This window comes from Thrips palmi, unplaced genomic scaffold (assembly GCF_012932325.1).
Source record: "Thrips palmi isolate BJ-2018 unplaced genomic scaffold, TpBJ-2018v1 HiC_scaffold_6, whole genome shotgun sequence".
In the NCBI taxonomy this organism is placed as follows: Eukaryota; Metazoa; Arthropoda; class Insecta; order Thysanoptera; family Thripidae; genus Thrips; species Thrips palmi.
Window position 1 is genome coordinate 6730960 of NW_023144633.1, and position 21950 is coordinate 6752909.

The window sequence follows — 21950 nt, forward strand, 5'->3', positions numbered from 1 at the left end:
CCATAAACAAATAAATAAATAATCAAATAAATAAATAAGTAAATAAATAAATAAATAAAGACATCCGAAACACTATTTTAACAATGAATCGATACAATAAACATTTATTTAGTAAAAACGATTATTTGCCATTAACATTCGACGGAAATAAGAATTCCTTCAATGAAATACAAAGTATTGTTTCGAGCACAAATCAAAAAGTTATGAAGTTCGAATTTGAAGCCTGAACTAACCTAATAAACTGGTAGAAGTAAGATAGTGGTGTATCGTGTTTCAGTTGGTTCACTGTAATATAGAATCCTTACAAAAAAGCTAGAACTGATGACAAAACCCGATAACGCACTTATTAAAGCTTATGAATGAACAGCTGTATATGTATGATGAACACAATTAGATTTAATGCATTAGTCATCATGTGTCATGAAGCAAAATGAAAAACTTGAACAAGATGCAGTCGCGGTCACGATTTCAACATTCGCTAGAGAGATGTGGTAAGGCACATCACTCGAAGCCATTGCCAATATTTTCAAACATACTGCATCTCGGGCAAACAAGATGAGATGGCAGTACTTTACAAAGGATTACTTACATTGGCAATTCGTTTCGATAAACAACAATATTTGGATGATTATCTTTGAGACCGACTTTTATAAAACGTTGAATTGAAAGACTTGTCTCGCTATACGATCCGAATATCAGTCATTCGTTTGATACAATTCTTTAGACTTAATTAACAGCCAAAGAGAGGTTCTTAACAACTAGTTATACTTCTTTTTTCGCAACATATCTATAGTACCTTATCTCCGTGATACAGGCTGCAGATTTCAGTCGAACGACATTACAGAAGAGCGCCAGCATCGAGGTAGAGCACCTCCCCAGACCTGCAGCGTGGCGGCTGCGGCGGCCCGTGGGCTACCTCAGGTTGGTTCAAGACATCAAGGCCGCAGCACTAATCTAACAAACCAGTCTAACACCCATCCCCCCCAAGTAAAGAACATTCAACAACTGTGTAAATGTAAAGTTCATCTTTTACAATACATTAAAAATCTCAAAGAAAAATAATAACAGTAACAACGGCCGTATTTGGGACACATTTTTTTTTTGTGGTCGACAAATATTGCTCTTGCGGCATTCCCCAGGTTGTCCCTGCACTCCGCAGGACTCGCAAGGACGCGCAGGCCCGGCGGGCAGGCCCGCGGTCGGCCTGCGGTCCGAAGGCGGGTGCTCCGAGGTTACAGTAGTGGTTAGATAAAACAGTTCAACTTTAACATGATGGTCCTAGTGACTAGCAGGAACAAGTACACCAAGAAAAGCTGATAACAAAACTCTGGCGTGGGTGGGTCCAAACGGCAGACCCCTTTCATCCGACTCAAGAATCAACATGGAATCTATAACCTACATGAACAGTGACTCCAGCAATTCATTGCCTCCATAGGCTATCAAATAAAAAAACTATAATTTTAACAATGTTCAACATTTTTCAAGCACAAGCCCTGCCTTCCGCAGAAAAGACACAACAACTTGACAACTGTCTCTTCATTCACTTAACAACTAATTACTTACAATAATTACATGCACGAAGAGCTAGCGCAAAATGCGCTCTTCCTTAAGTGAAAAAAACCACTATCTTGACTTGTCGTTCATTTCTTGGTCGCTCGCCATCGGTGTCTTCTTCAACACTCTTTCCTATTTCAGTTGAAACTATCTCTAGCTCTAGGGTTTAGAGTCCAGACGACCAATCCCCTAACAAAAACAACGGCCGAGACAACAACAACAAAGACCGCGCGAAGTAGTCGTCGAACACCGAACGAGCGACTGACGTTGCGTCCATCTGCACATTCCACGAGTCCACGCCGCGTCTGTGAGTGTGTGTGAGAGTGTGTGAGTGGTGGCCAAACAGGGGGACACTCCGCGCCGGGGGGCGGGGCGGGTACTTGCCGACAGCAAACAAAAGGATTTGTGCGAAATCGTCCCAGTTCGTGATTCGACGAAATCTGCTGCAGGTAGATGCCGCCAGACGGGGTCTGTTCAATGCTTACGGAATTTTGAGATTCGGGACTGAGATGGAAAGTAAATGATGTTTTGGATGATTTTTTACAATGCACGTCAAAGGTCAGGTTTAGTTTTCAAATCAAAATCCCAGTGGAGCCGACCAGACGCGACATCCACTCCGCCTCGCTCGGCCGCGCGGACCGCGTGGAATGCACAGACGGCAAACGAACGAAAGTCCGTCAGTCCTATAAACAAGTTCACTGATTGGACGCGCGCGCGTATGCAGCACACACACGCACGCACGCGCGCGCTACGCACGCCCCCACCTCCGCCAGATAACAACAACAACGGGGGCTTCCGGAGGGACCGAGGCGAGAAAGTGTCCTTCACGTAGCCTCCGTCCAGCCCCACTTTTTTTCTTTGATAAAAAAAAAGCGTAAAGTAACACGAGGCCGCTGGCCGTTGGGCCGCAGGCCTGGCCTGCACGCCTAGTCCATGGACCGGGGTCTGCCCGAAGGCCCCGAGGGCCCCGAGGGCCCCGAGGGCGGGGCGGCAGTGTCGCGGCTCCCCCTGGCCTTGGCCACCTTGGCCGCCTTGCCGGCCCGGCCTTGCCCCCGGTCGGTCGCGGCGGTCACGGCGGTCGCGGCAGGCTAGGCTTGGCGCTAGACGGCCGTCTCGGTGTGGCTGTGCGACGACAGCCGCTCCACGTCGACCTCGGGCACGGCCAGCTCGTCCGGCAGGTTGTCGGCGTACTCGATGGAGGAGGTCTGCGACAGCCGCTTGCTGAGCGAGGCCTGCTTGCGCAGCACCTCGGCCAGGCTCACCGAGCTGCAGTCCGTGCACCGGGCGTCCAGGCCCTGTCGGAAGGCGTTCACCACGCGAATCTGCAAAACCAGACAACGCGCTCCGTATCACTCCAGTTGCCATGCCGGGCCAGCGCAGCCCCGCGGCGCCACGCCGGGCCTGCCCCACACCCCGCACCCCTCGTCCTAGCCGGCTAGCCCCTCCCGGCCCCTCCCCTCGTCTGTCAGGCTTTTGGAGCGGGGCGAGGAGTCGAGAGTCGACCTATCGAATCGAGAGCGAGCACCGGGCTTCCCCGACGGGAAACCCCCGCTGGCCAGCCGAGCGCCTGACAAGCACCGGGTAGGCCGCCCGCCCCACACGCGTGCCCGGCGGGCTGGCCTACCCGGCGCTCCGCAGGCTGATTCGTCTCGTCGCACTCACGGGGCGTCCCGTAGGGGTGCGAGAGAGACAGAGCGACGAGACGACTCAGTGCAGTCCGCTCGGCAGGCCCGCCTCGCGGCGGGACGGATTGGGGAAGTTGGCCGAAGCTCCCTTTAGATCTATCTACTCGTTCCAAACGCCAGCTGGACCAACCTCCACGTCCACGGCCCTGGAGACCACTCGGAGGAAAGGCAGCAGGCGGTGGTGGGGAAGCGTCAGAGAGAGCAAAGAGCGCACTGAAGCAGCGAGGCTGCGCATGCGTACAACGTCCTTGTTCTCCTGACTGGTCTCCAGGGCCTCCGTGGCCGGAAGCGGCAGACTCCGCGGCCAGTCAATTTTAGTTACTAGGGGGAGACGCCACCCAAACAAAAACCCTAGCTAACCTGCGTTGCGTCTTTCCCTGCCCGACCCTCTAGAAAACCCCATCCCACTTCCCGACCGGTTCACACATACACACAAAAACGGTGGCTTGTGCTTCGGGGGAACAACGGAGCGGTTATGATGCAGCAGCGTAAAAACACACGCACACACAAGCCAAGAGGCCAAGAGGCATCACACCAAATGGGGCACTGGTATACGTACCCTAAGCCGGCCGGTCCTACCTGTGGCTGGCAGTCGCTAGCTGGCCCGGCGGCCCGCGGCGGCGGCCCGCGGCGCGGCCCCTACGGGCACTTTCACGCGAGAGAGGGGCGGGGGTGGCGGGGACTGCCGGTGTCCGAGCGAAGCGTGGTCACCGACTGAAGGCCGGGAACCCGGGGATGAGAGCAAGGAAAGGCGTGGACAAAATACTTGGTTAGGTCAAGTCTAGGGTTAGGTGTGCCTTGCCACGCCTCCACTGCCACAGTTCCGTCACTTTGCACTGCCTTGCGCCGCGTAGCCATCGCGTCAGGTCCGCGCCTCACGCGCCCACGCCCCGGGCAGCGGCCAGCCCCACTGCGGCCCTGTGCGTTGGGTTGCCTACCCAGTGACTCGCAGGCGCCGGTTCGCAGTGCCGCAGTGCGACTGACAGAGACAGAGGCAGGTCTCTGGTTCCGGACAGCTTCACTACTCTCGACCGGCACCAGGTTTTGTTTCTACGTGGGGCATGGCAGGGTTGTCCTCCATGGGGAAGACTAGCAGATACGTAGTTAAAATGTTGAGACTCTGCTTCCCACACTCCAAAAGCCGAATAGACCAGTGTTGAACAACACAACTTAACATCATCCCTGCACAGAAGAGGCTTAACGCGTCCTTTTATGAGAAAATTCTAGACTCATACCACGGGGCAGGATTTTTGTTGAGTCAGAAACTATATTTTGAGGATGGGAGCCTTCCAAAGTAGTGCCCAAACCATTGGAATTCGTTCAACTTATTATTTGCTAGGATATGTAATGCTCATAAAAATACAAGGAGAATGCTCGTTTGCCATCTGCATATATTTTTAATTTATTTTATGCACCAAATTCAAACTTTGTAAGATTCAAGTCAACATGTTCAATTAAATTCATAATGAAACAAAGAATCATCCAGGGCAGCTATGTGAGAATCGTCACTCATGATGGTATCATTGTATTCTTTATATTGAGCAAATTGAAACAGTGGCGCAGATTCTAATAAATTCCAATAGAAAGGGCCAGATTCCCACTCAGACCTTGGCCAGCAAGTACAGAGTGAAGGCTTTTTTTTACCCCTTGTGTGTCATTATTATTATAACAAATAAAATGAAAAAGCGAAACGCTAGCGTGCAGTGTAGTGCTAAGTGCGGGTACTCACTGCGTTAGTGGCATGCGCAGCTGAGGCCGCCAACCAACTAAAGCTCAGTTTTCTTCCTGCAATACTAAATACAGGCAATATATCACTCCATGCAAAGCATTAATTACTCTTTCCGTCTAGCGTACAGTCTGTATTCAAACTAACTGTGCAAAAGCACGTACAGTAATTTTGTACTTTCTTCTCTTTTACTGGTATCTAAACTAGTCAAGTTGCACAACATCACCTTCCACTAGTCAGCTCAAGATTTTTAGCGTTAGAAGCATTACTCTGGGGTTTCCGTATTTACATGTAAACAGAAGAAACTAAGAAACGAAGGGTTCCCCATCTGCAGTGTATGATAAACAGAAATAAATTTTCTTCAAGTTTTTTAGGATCACTTGAAAAATACTTAAGTTTTAGTGGTAGAAATTTTTTAACCAAAGAGAAAAAGATAAGGATATAAAGCTGATAAATGGAATGCTTTAAATCCCTGGTTCTTATAAGTAGTTTGAGTGAGCAGCAACAGGACTTGGTTTAAAATATTGTCATGGCAGTTATCAGGTACAAAAAGGTAAGTGAAGCCATGCTGAAACTATCGACCATAAAATACAAATTGGGAGCCCTTCGAACCAACTTAAGGTGGTTACAAGCGTGTCAATGTACCTTTACAACTCAGAAAGAAAAAGAATTCAAAAGTACATTAAAACTGTTAAATTTTCACAATTATGAAATTAAATTTTACATTATGATAGAATACATTGCAAAGAAATCAGCAAGTGAGATAATTTCATTACAATGGCATAGATTTCTCAGCTTCAAAATACTAAATTTAAGAAGACAGATACACTGTGGCAGCACAGATTTAATTTGGAAAGAAGGTTTCTATTTCATAAATTCCAGTAAGAGCTTTAAGCGAGTGTGTGAAAAAGAAACTGTCTAAGTACGGGATACAGTGCAAAACCAAACAAGAAATTAGCAAGATCAATTTGATTGGGATCAACCTACTTGACTTGGCAAGTAGCCTTACATTCATGACCAATTCTTATGGTCCTGCAGTTAATGCTCAAACAAACTTGATCTTTTCGCCAACCTCAAGTAGTTAATTTGATTAAATTCCAAAGGACAGTCTATTGAATGAAGTATGTACTATTAAAAATGATCTGCAGTAAGAATTTAAACTTCTCTGTACCTCGAGATTTCATCTACTATATTTTTCTTTTTTTTGGACAGGAGAGTACTGTAGCTGAAATTTATACAAGAGCAATTTCAAAATATCTGCAAGTACCTCAATAATTTTTACAGGACAAAATGTTGTCTCCCTATCTACTGGTTTATAGAAGCAAAAGAATAATCCAACAAAGGGTACCAGTAGAATAGGATTTAATGAAAAATTGGTGTCGTTAAGAAAAGAAGTGGAATAACTCTTGTATAACTAACTGTTAGTAATAAGAGTAAGTAAGAATGCATGCTGAAAATAAATAACCCCATGGTTAGTTTGATAGTACAACGATCTGCAGCTGGAAGTGTCAATGCTGTTGGTTTCAAAAAGTGTGACAAAGAATTTGAGACTCTGCTGATGTTCGACTTTACCTTCCTCAACACCAATCTGCTACACTGGTACAAGTGGACGCTTCTTTCCGGTTGACATCAAAAATTTAGCATTAAATGGCATTTATTTCTAAAATGCATGATGCAGATATTCACCCAGAGGACAAAAGGCAAATAATATCACATTGCAGTCCTTGAGTAAGGAACTTTCTTTCCCAGTTTTTTTTTTTTTTTTTTTTTTTTCAGTCTTGAGGAGATTGAAAGTCAAAGGTGCATATGAAATCAATGTGATCCAATTATTGTAGGTAATTATTTGATTCCAGCAATTGCAGTTTGCATAAAATTGCACTCACACAGCAAAACTCAAGACAATATGTCCTATAGGTGCTATACACTACTCGTGAATCAACTGCAGAGCATTTGCTCGTGTGCACTTCAACACCTCGCCACTAGGATATTCAGATACGTGCAATGAGGAAGAGATCAGGTTGTTAGGAGAAGGATCATCATTTTTGAAAGCAATTTCCTATATAGTTTATATTTACATTGAGTATTCCTAAGAGTATTCCTAATAGTGCTGAAAGCTCATATCACCAATATAGTAAAATAAAAATAATTTCACTTATATAAGACTGGCTTTTGACGTTTAAATGCTTTCAAAGGAAACAAATGTCTTGTGAAACCCAGTAAGAAGCCTGCGTATCATGTAACACCAGTACAATTTTCTTTTTTGTTTGTTTGCAATCATTTGCACTCTTCCCTTTGCTAAATTTGTTCTAGAAGTATTCTCATCTATACACCATAACATAACCAAATCTATATTTTAAATGCAGTTAACAGTCATGCAGTACAGAAAGATGAAAATTAATCAGTACCAGTTAACATGGTATTTGCAATCAAAAGTAAAAGGGCATTTCCGGAGAAATTGTTCGCAATCATCGCAAATAGCGATACATGTGCATAAGTACAATATTGTTTATCTTAAGTAAATGTCAACCAGAATAATGCAAGCTCCTTTTCTCAAAAAATGAAGGGAAACTTAAAACATTTGGCACAGCACACCAGGCTAGGTGCTTATCTTCACAATTTATTTGAAGTTATGGATTTGGGCTTGTACTCTACTTAAATGAAACAGCACTTACTTAACAAATGCATATGTATCATAGTTTGTGCCTGGCAACATATAAGTAAATGTGCCATGTAGATGTGTGTGAAACAGTTACTTTAAACAAGAATGCAAAGGCACAATTGAACTGTAGAATTTGAGAGATGTTCTGAGCAAATTAAAATGAACTGAACAGACATGCAGAAGCATTATTCTCGCTGTGATTGTACACTGTACGCATGCAGTCACATCATCCTCACTCTGGGAGCAAAGCAATACAATCACATGGCACTTTCCTTTGTACAGCTTATGCTTTTATTTAAGCTTATCTATACTTTAAGTTACATAAATTAGTAAAAAAATACAGCCAGCATATAAATAAGTGTAGCAAAAAAAATTTAACACTGGTACAATAATACACAATTAAAATGCAACTAATACACAATTATTAACACTGTAGGCTCACATATTCAACATAACTAAATAGCATTCTATGTTTATTATCAAACACTGCATCTAAATACCCTGTAGCTAAAAACCAATGGAATCAGAGCTGCTACAAGATCCTTTAGTCTGACCAACATTACCCAACAATTTAAACATGAACTCAAGTTTGATGTCAAATATTTTCTGTGAGCAGTAAGTAATAGGTGTCAGCTGAAATCAAAGATCAAGACCTAACCAAATACATCAGTAAGCAGTATATTCCAATTGAACCAAAAGCTAATGTCACAGAATTCAAGTAAATCGTACAGATCAAGGGGAAACTGAAATTGATAGACTTCATGAACACAATATTCCCGCTTTGTCCACTTAATTTACGGCCAGTTTATCAGTGAAACATGCCAAGTCTACTTGGAGTTTGCATTTCTCCAGTCATCTATTTAAGGCATAATGATGAAATTCAAATTCATAGCAACCCTGATTCATAATGTACACAGTATGGGCCTTCTCTGGAAGATCACTCTAACGGCTGAAGAGTTGACTTTGTCATAGTTTGCCTGAAATGGGTGTGTCTAGTACTCACAGCCAAATGTCGGTATTCACACACAATTGGCTATCAGCAGTGACTTCCACAGAGAGGCAGTTCAGCATATACGGTACATTCGGCTGACTCATGCTCTACAGCTCAGCCAAATTAGATAACTCTCTCACTCACACATGTACACATTCAAACACATACACACATATATATATATAACATTCAAATTAATTGCAAACACTCGCACAAACATTCAAAACAATTTCATGAGACCTGCTTTTTCAAAAATGGGATATCCTATATTAATTAGGTTTTAAGCAAAACTCTTAAAATGTAAAATTGTAAGCATACTTCCAACAATTAAAACAGGAATGTACTAAGTTTGATAGTGAATATATATCTGGCCAAATAATACTGAACATTTGTGTTATTACAATGGCCAAAAGTGAATCAAACAAAACAGGCAACACATGGCACGGTCTTGAAGACTTCCATCAATTATCAAACCATGCATAAGTGAAGGCCTGATTCAAAAGCTCTGAAACTGTGGAGTAAATGCAACAACAAAAAGCGAAGTGTGCGCTCGATTCTTGATCTTATCAGAGTGAGTGGCGCACAGCTGCGCTCAGCCTTGTTGGCTGGTCATGCTGGGGCAGAGAGACAGGAAGAATAGAACTAACAGGATTCTACAGAAATTGTAGGCAGGGTGAGGTAATAAAAGAACCATGCATCAAGGAAAAAAAGAATCTAAAGGGTTAACTTTAAAGAAACAACTCTCACACAGAAAATAAAAAACTTGATTCACATCATAGCAATTATAAAACATTTTGAGAGTAACTGGACTGTTATAAAAATTAAATGGCTAAAGCTACCATAAAATAAAACCCTTGACAACACTCAACACAAAAGGATAGAAGTAACACCCAAAGCGGGGCATAATAATGGACGAATCTCACATAACAGTAGGGGTCAGTCCGTTAGACACTATCATGTGAGTTTCGAAATGTGCAATGCTTCGCAGCATGACTACATGTATGGCATCGGTCAGGGATAATCCAAGAACGTCAATCATACATCAATGTAGTGTTGCGCAATGCATATTGAGCAGGCAGGCAGCGAGCGAGCGAACAAGAAAGATTATAGGAAGGCAGCTTACAGCTTGATCGGTAGAACTCTTGCTGTAGGGGACCGGAATCAAACGCTCTTGCAATTCACCACCTATCACCTTTAAGAGTAAAGGGTAACAATCAGCAGTGAGACGAGATAACAATATAGTCACACAGTGCTGACTAGGGTGAACCTTGTCTGAGTCAAGTGGAGAGCTACATACAACAATACAAAATGGGCAGAGGGTTTTGCATAACCCCATGCCAGCTCATACAGTACACATCCTTCATGGGTCCCTGCTCCACAATCATCATAGGGGTTTGTCTAACTGTTCATGCATGTATCACTGGCTGCACTTTACATGGCTGAAATTAAAATCATTAAAACAAAGAAAATGTGTGTTGTTTAAAAATAAAGAGTGGTGACATTGGAAAAGGAAATAAAACAAAGAAGGAATAAAAAGATATAGAGGGTGTACAGTGAGAAAGAGTGTACAGGGCTGCTTGCTAATAGATGCAGGAAGAGAGACAGAATAGGAGAGAAAGAGGCGAAAGGGAGGGCCCCAAATCCATCACCAGCCAGCCGGCACTCACTCACAGGGAACCAGAAAGAGAGAGAAACGAGAAACTTCCTCCAAAATACAGGTACAGAAGGGAATCAAACTTGTCATGCATATCTACGACGGCAGAGCAGAGCAGAGCTCGACATGACGTCACGTCTCGTCGCCACCTACTCTGGGTCTAGATGCTAGATGCTAGTTTCAGTGTGGTGGGAGGTGAGGGCAGAAGGGGCTGAAGGGGCCACAAGTTGTTGTTGGTGTTGTTGTTTGGCTGCAGGGGCCTGATGTGCCAGATGGGGGTAGGCCGACTGGGCCGACCCGTCCGGCCTCTCTAGATGGGGGTCTTCGGCCGCTGACGTCCCCGTGTGGTTCGAGGAGTGGGGAGACGGCGTTTTCGGGTCTTCGTCAATGTACTTGAAGTCGGACAACGGGTGTGAGCTCCTCGAGCTGCGCAAACTGTGTAAACTACGCACGGAGCGCCTCTCCTGCAAGTCCTCCAGTGTCGACTTGAATGCGTTTATGACGCGCATCTGAAAAACACAGGGGGCGGCGGGGGAGTCAGAAGAGGTGGTGATGGGCAAGGGGCAAGGCACAGCCAGGCACAGCCAGGCTTGGCAAGGCAGCGCCTTTTTAGCATAACAGGCGTAACAGGCGAAATGGGCGTACGGGCGGCCACGACACAACACTGCTACACAACTACAACAATCAACAGCTACAGCACTTGCTAAAGCCTTGGATTGTGTTGAATTAGTTAGATATTGTCATACCTTGCACAAAAAAAATAAATTTGCAGTTAAGAAAAAAACACAGTCGTGTTACTTAGAACTAAACAAACGCCAGGCTGAAAAAAAAAAGTTAAAAAAAAAACAAAAACAAAATTAACTGACCTGCCGGCGAGTGCCGTGCACTGAGAGCAGAGCTCCTCGCGAAGCAGTGAGTCAATTCTCAAGAGACAAAGGAAAGAAAACCAGCTCGCTAACAAAACTAATCATGCAAAGCCGTGCAATAATTTCTAACCCATCAATTATGAAAATTATGCAAAAATAAATGTCATCCACAAGATAAAGTTCACTAATTTATCAGTACAGGCATTCATTACAGAGTGACAAAAAGCAAAAGGAAGAAAAATACCAGTTGAAAATGTCATTCCAAGCATAGTTGCAAAATGAAAATAGAACTAATCTACGGCAGGTTATCAGGAAAGAAAATGCAATGACAATGAAGCATATAGGATCAATGAGAAATGGGGAGTAAATATGCTCTGCAACTCCAGTTACAAAATATCTATTTCAGATTACTCAAGCAAAAGTAGCATGATCATAAAAACACTTACGTACTTTGATTTCCAAACAAGGAACCAATCCATATTTACTTTCTCCATGTCACTGACCCATAAGCAGAAAAAATGTCGTTAACAGACGGGCAAAGCAGGCAAGCTGGCAGCCGAAACAAGCAGGTTGGCAGAGTCTTACTGACGGGGACCAAAGTGGACGTAAAGGATCAACAGGGCAGGAAGGACAGACTGCAATGTAGATAGGTGGCCGGTTTGTAACTGGGTGTTCTCATGTCTGAAGTCAGGAAAGAAGGCGGCTGGAGCAGCAATGAAGACGAACAAGGATGAGGGTGAAAGACAAGTCAATGCTGGATCAGAGATGGGGAGAGGAGAACAAGCTCAACACATGCCTGTAATAGACGAGGAACAGGAAAGAAGAAAGCAGTAAATTGATTTACATAGAAGAGATAAGTTGAAATCAGTGTTTCTGCAGAAGACAACGAAAAGAAGGCAATAATAAAGGATAGGATAGTGTGGAAAATAGTGTGTTGAGATGAATGAATTATCTACTCATAAAATACTGTGCACATAATGCCTATTCTGTATGCTTCCTTTTCTACTGAAGGCAGGGTTCGAAATGGAATGAGGAAAATAGACCGACCAACCCCCAGCAACTGTAGAAAGCAAAACAGAAACCCTTAAATGTGCAGAGCAATAACACAAACCTAATGAAAGATTCAAATTTAAAAAGGTAAGAAGACCAAGTGAGGCATGAGACACATTGTGCAATTTTAGCTAAGTACCAAGTGTAATCAATAATCATTTTTAGTTGAAAATGAAACTGATCATGGCACATTTAAGGATTTCAGCAGTGCAAAGCTAAAGACCAGTCCCAAGAGATACAAAAAGCCTCCACTGCTTGGCGCCGAGTTGTGTGGTTCATAGCTCATGTAGTGCATACAGGTCAGATCATGAACCAAATCCAAGGCTTTTTGATCATGTTTTGTTGGCTTTCTTTAAGTGTCAGTGTGCATGTTTAAAACAAGATATATCAACACATGGCACATAGAACACAACAATGGCATTTGATACATGTGATCAACATAAGTGATTTAAAGAGCAAGCTACAACACCACCATACATAATTGAAGGGACTAGGTTTTTGTCATGTAGGAGCCTCCAAAGCCACACCAGGCAAATAAATATTACCACACACACAAAACTTTCCTAGAGTGAGAAAACAAGTATCAAAATTGAAAAAATAATCACAAAAAGACAAACATTAAGACGTATTTTGAAAAGCAAATATGAGACTTTGCCGAATTTTGTGCAAAAATGAGGCCAAAAGTGACATCTACTTGAGTGCAAATCACTTTAAGACTCACACCAAGCAATACAATACGCTAATCCCTTCCTGGTGGTAGTATGATGTAACCATGCTCTTATAGATTACTTATGGGAATACACATCTACCGTAGATTGTACCTTCATCACCTGCAAGATACAAGCCAAAGGTCAAGCCACCGGCCACACCTGCAAGACAATGTTGTATCCAATACAAGGTACAGGGAATCGCGTCATTCATCCCAATAAGGAGGGAACTTTTAAATAAAAGTGGACAAAGAAACAGGCAACCAACCAATTGAATAGGGGGTTTGTAAAATACGAGGTGGTTGATGAAAGGTCTGAAATCTTAATAATGAAAGATTTCAGCAACTCCTGAATTACTAAAACTGCCCTATAGGGTGAGATTTTAATTAAACAAGACCTGTATGACATCTGAGGCTCGATTGTGTGCTCGAGACAAACAATGAACAAAGATAGATCAAAAACATTACAAAAAAATGTTATAAGCTTAAAATTAAGTTTCCATGAGATGACATTTAAAATTAAAATAAACTTTAGACGTCAAGTTAGATGTGCATACAGGTTTTGGTACAAAATTTATATGTGCACAGGTGGTAACAATCATTATCCTATCCAAAATACATACATCAACAAGGTCCACAAAAATAGAGCTTCTTTTTCTGATAATTTTTGTTTACTCAATCTATGCAGGCCTATACATAGCCACTTAGCTTAAGAAGATAAGTTACTGTTGACCCTTATCGATGTACCCATCCCCAAAAGCATTGTCTTCAGAAAAGAAAAACAAGTTACAGTTACAATAAAGGGACCATAGCATAATCTCAATCCTTCAATAAATTTGTTTCAGGACAATAAATGTTACCATCTGATGACAAAGGAAAACAACCAAGAGTGGAACCCAGGATGCAATTGATGATGTGATAAGGGGATGCATCTTTCCGGACAGAATTCAATGGGGGGTGTCATCAAAACCTACCTTATTAACAGACCATTTCATGCCTACTCAAGTCAGATTTCTACTCTTTTCCCCCAATACAAATTCATTTACAAAACTACACTTTTAGAGGTTACAAACACCAACCTGAGTCTGAAGTCTTGTTAGTCCTCTGATCCATAGGATCTGTCCTCGAGGTTTTTTATCACTGTCATCAAACCTTTCGTCACCAAGGTTGATGGCTTCGGTGTACTCCTCTGGGTGGCCCCGACCCCATCTACAAGACAAGTTTCACAGTTTAATAATGACAACAGTTCAAAAGTAAGGTAAAATGATGCAGAAAGAAAATAAACACAATCATAGTATTCTTAGAAAGACCAAATACTCACGAAAGGATCTTCGGAATCTTTCTAGTGGGTACAGTTGTGACTACCTGTCCCCATACAAGAGTACCTGCTCCAAAGAAGATGCACCAGAGCCACTGATCAAAGGTGAGGCTCTTTGTGGAGAAGGCTTCCTTGCCGTACTGGATGATGACCACCTACAATATTCATTATTTATTAGCCTTTTCAAAAACTTAAAAAAAAAAAAAAAGGCATGAGGTGATTTTAACTTTGTGACAAGTACCTGGGCAGCAATAGTGCCAATCCAGATAGAGTAGAAGATTGGATTGGAGAAGAATCCCTCAAACACATTTCTTTGACCATGGATTTTCCGGGCATTAATTTCATTGAACATAGTCATCATGACAAAAGTATTGAAAATAACGGTAAAATGCTGAGTAGCTTCTCCTTTGACAGACTGTCCGCTTTTGATGTCCAGTAGTTGATCACCTGCAACAAATTTCCATTATAAGAGTAGATAAGTAAATATGTAATTAATGTACCAATGCCTGAATGTATTAGGATATTCACCAAGGAAAAGCAAGGCGAACACAACAGACAGCTGATAAACGGCCTGTCCTAGAATGTTTTTCATCATAGTCCTTGAAATCAGAGGTTTGGTTCTTCCATAAGGTTTCCGGAGAAGAAGGTCTGGAGTTGGTAATTCCGTAGCCAATGCAAGCGATGCTAGAGTGTCCATGATGAGATTGACCCACAGCATTTGAACAGCCTGAGGAGGTAGAAAACAGGACGTTTTGTTCACACTAAGAACTTAATGGCTTATATTGAACTCAATGATAACTATTCACAGGAGAAAATTTGTTACCTTCAGAGGACTGTCCTGAACAGCACAGGCACCAACAAATGCAACAATCACAGCAACAACATTGACAGTCAGTTGGAACTGAAGGAACTTTGCTATGCTGTCATAAACGTTACGGCCCCAAAGAACAGCCTTGACAATACTGCTGAAGTTGTCATCCGTCAGGATAATGTCAGAAGCTTCTTTGGCCACATCTGTTCCAGCAATTCCCATAGCAAAACCAACATCGGCCTTTTTCAGAGCAGGACCATCATTGGTACCATCACCAGTGACAGCAACAACTTCTCTTGCTTCAGAAACTTTACTGTCAATAATACCCTTGACGAGGGTATACTTGTCAGTTGGTGATGATCTGGCAAGCACCCTGAGTCTGGGCCACACTTTGTCCAGAAGATGCTGTTGCACCTGATATCAGAAGAAAGCACCCAAGATTGACTTTAAGTCAGTCAACAAAAATTGACCACCATGATATAGATAAAAGTTGCCTTACATCTCCATTCTGATCACGAATCTTTCTGTTGAAATCACTGCCTTCCAGAATAAGGAAGTCATCACCTGGTTTAATAATGCCACACTTCATGGCAATGGATCGAGCTGTGTTGATATTATCTCCAGTTACCATCCTCACAGTGATACCAGCCCTCTGGCACTTGCGAATAGCTTCCGGAACCTGGAACATTTATTTAAATGAATAAAACTGTACCTGCATATGTGAGATATCAGGGCGTTGAAAATATTTATACCTCAGGTCGAACAGGATCTTCAATTCCAACAACACAAATGGCAGTCAAATTGCTAACAATGTTTTCTTCATCATCCCAGTTGGGCTCATGATCAAAGTGCACCTGATTGATCTCAGCCTTGCCAGGTACGAAATCGCGATAGGCAATGGAAATAGTTCTCAGGCCATCAGCTGCCATAGGCTCAATAACCTGTCGCACCAATCTGTCTTGCATCTCCTTTGTGAACTTCTCAAGGTGACCGTTACGCCCATAGATGAAGGAGCATCTAGTAAAATAGGATGCAGTATGAAGAGACAAACCAACATGAAACACTGAAATTCAACACAGTGGAACAGCACTTACTTGGTCAAAATGATCTCAGAAGCACCTTTGACAAAGAGTCGGTAACCACCACCCTTCCTTGGAACAATGGTACTCATTGACTTCCTCACAGAGTTGAAAGTGTATACTCTGGTGAATATTTCCTCTGGTACGTCATCACGAATGGTCTGATAGCTTTTGCCAAGAGCAACAACAAATCCAAGAAGAGCACATTCTGTTTTGTTACCAACTTGCATCATTGGTTCTCCAGGGTTTGCAGGTTCCTAGAAGATAATCAAAATTTATTTGCTACTCTACATTAAAATTGGTTTCAAGATTTAGAACAAAGTTTTCAACTTGCCATGATTTTAGAAGTGTATCCAGAATTGATGGACATTCCTTGAATCATCAAATTTGCAACATTTGGAGGGATATCTGAGAACCTTGGTGTGGTTTTGCTAAGTTTCTCACAAATGTAGGACTGAACTACCGTCATCCTGAGACAAAAAAGAAAGTTGAAAAGTTGAAAGGAGACAAATTATTTGCATAAAGCAAGAGAAGTAGTATATATGTTAAAAATTGTAGCAAACCTGTTTGTGGTAAGAGTTCCAGTCTTGTCAGAGCAAATGGCAGTGGCATTGCCCATTGTTTCACAAGCATCTAAATGCCGCACCAAGTTGTTGTCTTTCATCATTTTCTGTCAAACAAAACAAAGAAAGCATTGAGTGTGTAGAAGTATGAATAAAAAAAATTATGAACAGACCCCTTAGAGAAACTCACCTTGACAGAGTATGCAAGAGAAAGAGTTACAGCTAAAGGAAGACCTTCGGGGACAGCTACGACTAGAACAGTAACACCAATGATCAAGTGCCTCACAAAATCATTGGCATATTTTGCTTTCCAAGGATGACCTTCGATGACAAATGTTTTCATACAGAACTGAATGACTAGAATAACAACAGTCACAAATGCCACAGTGGAGCCTGAAAACAAGCAAAGAGAAATTATTTCTCACAAAATTACAATGTACCAGGGGAATGGAGACCGAAGCCACAAAGGAGTACTTACCAGCATAGCCAATCTGGATAGCAAGTTTAGTGAGCTTCGCTTGCAGAACTGATTTCTCCTTGCCCTTCTGAGGCTCATCCTTGGCCGCTGCAGCACCGCCAGAGTGATTGTGGTCCGCCTTGGCAGCGTGGTTTCCATCAATGGCAGCATGCATGTGGCTGTTACCCGTCATGCCAGCTTCCTCCTCACCGCCTAAAAAATGACTCAGCATTAGGCATTGCCATCAAAGCACATTCTAGGCACAAGTGTTTATTATTTGAGCTTAAATTAAAGTGACTAAAGGTTCTTACAAACACTTCATGCTCAAGAAAGACTTGTTTATAAAATTGACCTGACAGGTGGCTCCATATGTATCAGGAAGTAAATGGAAGTTGGTCATGGGTGGTCACCCTAATAATAACTCTACAAGATGCGAATTTGTTCTAAATACATTATTCATTGAACAAGGATGAGAGGACATACATCTATACCATAAAAAGCATGCATCATAAATTGTGACTGCTAGAAATTCAAGACCACCATGTAAAGTCTGTTAAAATTTCTTTGGCAGAGTGCCAGTTACCAGAAATTCATAGGACAAAAAGAATGCCACAAGGGCACTGAGAGTAGTTTAGCTGAACCTTATTTTAAATGTCAAATGAAAATGCAATTCAGAGCTGTGCAAGCATTGAGCAGCTCAAAACCTTTTTTGTAATAATTACAAAAATACATGTGTAATAGAGTGAGTTTTGAACTCCTACAACAAATGAACAGCTTCTGAATTGCACCATGAATGCAAAATGCATCACCTGTTATACTCTGCTTCTTCCTCGCCTTTTTAGCATCTGTAGACGAAGACCATGCAACAATTCATTAGTACAACCACAACATTTAGGGAGCAAGGTGCACTTGACTGGCTCAGCCTTTACTTTTGATTTACATAGAACTAAAAAAAGAAATTCATAGAAATCCCTCAGTCGAAACTAATGGAAAATAGGATAGATCTAACAGGGTAAGAAGAATGGTATTTAACCAAAACATGCCAACACTCTTTCAATTTACCAGCAGGCAAAACAAAGATTTCTCTAGATAGACAGTAGTGCCCACATTTATGTTAAAGGAAATGACTGACCAAATCACTCACAGGTCATGCAGACTTTAAACATCAAAATTAGCACAATCATACTTTGATTGACAAAGTTTAACAACTGCATAAATAAGCAAAACATTTGAGAAATGGGTTCCATAACATGAAGTTAATGGACACTACTGAAGTCTATCATCACTTGAATAGGCCGAGTATTAAAACAGAAAATTTTTGTGAAACATGCTCATAGACAGTGCGTACTAGACTATTAACGTCTCATAAGGAATGTTGACCTCATTGCTTGCCTCTTCCAAAGCTTAAACTTCAACAGATAGCTGCTGAGTCACGTTTAAATTTAATTTTAACATCAGTCCTACCGACAATACCTTTCCTCATTTCCTTCTTCTGTTTCTGATCTTCTTCAGCAGCAGCGCCAAGGAGAGCGAAGATAATGCCGGCTTGCGAGTTAACACCAACGGCAGTGACCAGCATCTTACCACTGCCCTCCATAACTTGGGTTCCTAGGTTCATAGAAAAATCAAAGTGAGTATATTTTGATCAAACCTAATGGAGTTAGGACAGTGTTTGATTTCTTTTTTTCAGCTACATTACCTGATAAAATAAATGGATTGTACTTTTCCCCTTTTTAACGTGGTCAGACTCGCCAGTCAATGATGACTCATCCATTTTCAGATCGTTGGACTGTATAAGTATGCCATCCGCAGGAAGAAGGTCTCCATACTTTATCTGAGAATTTAACAGAGAGATATTAGAGCAACACTCACAAATGAGAAAATGTATCAAAAAGCAGCCTTACACATACCTGACATATTTCACCTACTACTATATCACCTGTAGGTATTTGCTTTAATTCACCCTGCCTTATAACATTTACTTTATTCTCTCCCTCAATTCTGCTTTGAAGTCCTTGGAATTGTCTCTCTTTAGTGTAGTCATTAAAAGCCGTTACCAGCACAACAACAATAACTGATATAAGAATAGCTAGACCTTCAATCCAGCCATGCTGTCCTTCTTCCTCTTCAGGACTACTCCCTGTAAGAAAGAAGTAAGTATTATTTGAGAGCATTTGAAGAGAAATTGAAACTAACTCTAGCTAAGATCTAAAGGAAAACATTACCTGACTTTCCATCTGTGTTACGAACCATGCAGGGCAAGCAGGGGCAAGACAAATGCAAGTGTATTAGAACAACATTACACTAAGGTTTATGCAGAATTTGCTAACAATCTAGACAGAAACCTAGGGCTGGGTTTAGAACTTGTGAGGAATATTGGAGTGCTTGGAATTAAGTTTCAGATATGCATTAGATAAGTGGAAACAGTGAAGCTAAACATCTAATTAATGACACATACTTGTGAAACTAAGGTATTAAAACATCTTGGGACATCAGGGTAGTTGTCAAGGGTACAGAGAGCAAGCAAAGACTACAAAGAATTTGAAGAATATTGTTATGAAGTTAGATTTGACAGTCTGACCATGGTCTCAGGTAAGAGCTGGGAGTAGAACAATTTTTCAACAAATTCTACAAAGATGCACATTCACTAGATTGAGCCATAGCATTAACTGTGATTTGACTTTGCATCTAGGACTACTACACCAGCTGTAAACATACCTGGTTCTTCTATAGGTCAGACATAAAAGTAGAGAAAAAAAGAGGGGGAGGGGGAAAAGTTGAGGGTACAGATCAATGCAACAAATCATGACACCATGAAGTAAACACATTGACGTAGATAAGAAAAAACCGCTTACCTTCATCGGCAGGTGAATAGAAGGCTAAACCAAGTGAGACTAAAGCTGCAATTTCTAAAATAATAAGTGTTGCATCTTGAAGTGCTTCCCACACTAACCGAAAAAAAGTCTTCGGTGGTTTTGGAGGTATTACATTGGAACCAAATGTTTCTTTTCTATGTTCCATATCAACTGCTGAACCTGTTAACCCTGTAACGAGAAAAAGAAGCAGGATTAGTGAAGCCCTTTGAACCGTTCTTGGAAAAGATGTATCCCTCTCAGATAAATTACCTTCATTAGGTGAGGTGTAGAGTTTTTTACATAGTTCCTGTGCACCACCCATCTCCTCGAGTTTGGGGATCGCCTCGGCAGCTGGCAGGCCCATAAGTTCCCGCAGCTGCTTGAGGGTGACCCCATACTGGGCTGGCCTCCCGTCTATCATCGCCATGTTGCTGCCGCTTTTGCTACCTGAAACACAACAATTCACACAAGTTAGAACAATGTATCGAGTGGATACTTAAACCAGCGAGGTCATGAGTAGCATTCACAGCAGAAGATGAGCGGCTTGATATGATCTATCGCAGGGCCATCAAATTGCCAACAGAACCAATTGATATCAAGAGACGTGTCAATCAACAAGACAGTCTTCTCATATAACTTGACATGGTCAAAGCAAGAAACAACCAAAGTTCTACCAGTGACAAACAAATCACAAAATGAAAACAGACTGCAGGGGAGGTGAATGACATTAGGCACATTCAACAACTAGGATTTTGAGGTTATAGTTCCCAGGGACCTGTTGATATTTCTGACAAGGCACATTAAATAGTGACAAAATCCCCCTGAACAGATTTTCGGACATGCCTGCAACACTGCAAGCCCCATCTCGTTCCGAGACGGGGCTGCCGCTGGCCTGTCCACTCGACCGAACGTCGCCCATCAACAATAAGCTGTCAACATACACACTGCTCGGCACTGCTCCACCTAGTCTCGCCGCCACCGCGCCTCCGCCTCACCGACTCAAGTCATTTCAAAACAGATGGCAAGCCGTCGTGAAAACGGCGCCGGCCCGGACAACGTACTCAGTCTGCACTTTGCTGTCAAATGGGACATACGCTCGTTGCATGAAGTGCACGGCTCGAACGGCGCGACTCGCACGGCACGGAGTGACTCGACTGACTGGCGGGCTGACGGGGCGGCGAACCAGACTTTCGACGAGACGGGCAGGCACCGAGCACCGATGCTAGTTATTACCAAGTAGGGTGAAGGGCAAGGCTTTGGCAGTCTTCCTTCTGTACTCCGACGCACCGTGTCTCTAGCTTCGTCCTTGTCGGCTGACGGCTCTCCCTCTCTCTCTCTCGCCGACCGCGCTGCCGTCACGACCCAGCCTCCGGTAAGGCTCACTTGACTTTCTCCGCGAATTCAGTCAGTTCGGCGAGGTTATGTTGCCTGGCATCTCTAGTGTCGCCCGCACCGCGCCGCTCCTTCGGCTCCGTCCTGTCACACACTCCCACTCACTTGACTTGACTTCCTGAGCCTTGCAGCCCACCAGCCCACCACAACCGCACAGCGGCACAGCCAGCCGCCAACGCCAAACAGCGGTTGTGGAGTGGAGCGGGGTGGTGGGAGGAGCGGGGAGAGGTAAGAGGGGGAGGGGGACAGGTAACTCCCGGTGGAAGGGGGAAAGGGGGCGTAGCGGCGAGGAGGAAGGGGGGGGGAGAGGATTTCTTTGATAGGGATCACGAGTAATGAGGAACAGATGACAGCAATACTTGACTACCGTAACAGCAGCATTGATCATTCCTCAACGAATGTCGCCGCAATGAATGGGACGACGCATGGCGCGAGTCGAGTCGTCGTTCTCCCTCGCCGTTTCTCGGATTTCGGCGACCGCAAGATATTCCCATCGCCGTGGAAATCGAGGGGGGGAAGGGGGCGGGGCAGTCTGTCGTCCCGAAGCCCGAAAGACGATGACGTCACCACGTCACCGAGTCGGC

The 21950-nt window shown here is 43.0% G+C and overlaps 1 protein-coding gene across 1 annotated transcript; it reads right to left on the reverse strand.

Moving 5' to 3' along the window:
* Positions 1 to 75: 75 nt before the first annotated feature.
* On the reverse strand, positions 76 to 21593 carry LOC117651878 (plasma membrane calcium-transporting ATPase 2). The gene is given in 24 exon segments (XM_034396417.1): positions 76 to 2876; positions 9739 to 9807; positions 13971 to 14100; positions 14213 to 14364; positions 14451 to 14656; positions 14738 to 14936; positions 15033 to 15434; positions 15520 to 15699; positions 15773 to 16037; positions 16115 to 16356; positions 16434 to 16569; positions 16663 to 16769; positions 16853 to 17055; positions 17141 to 17332; positions 17929 to 17964; positions 18593 to 18727; positions 18819 to 18839; positions 18842 to 18953; positions 19030 to 19259; positions 19345 to 19356; positions 19838 to 19846; positions 19975 to 20163; positions 20245 to 20421; positions 21472 to 21593. Coding segments are annotated over 23 exon segments (3606 nt in total). The 5' UTR covers positions 20402 to 20421; positions 21472 to 21593; the 3' UTR covers positions 76 to 2654.
* Positions 21594 to 21950: the final 357 nt, after the last annotated feature.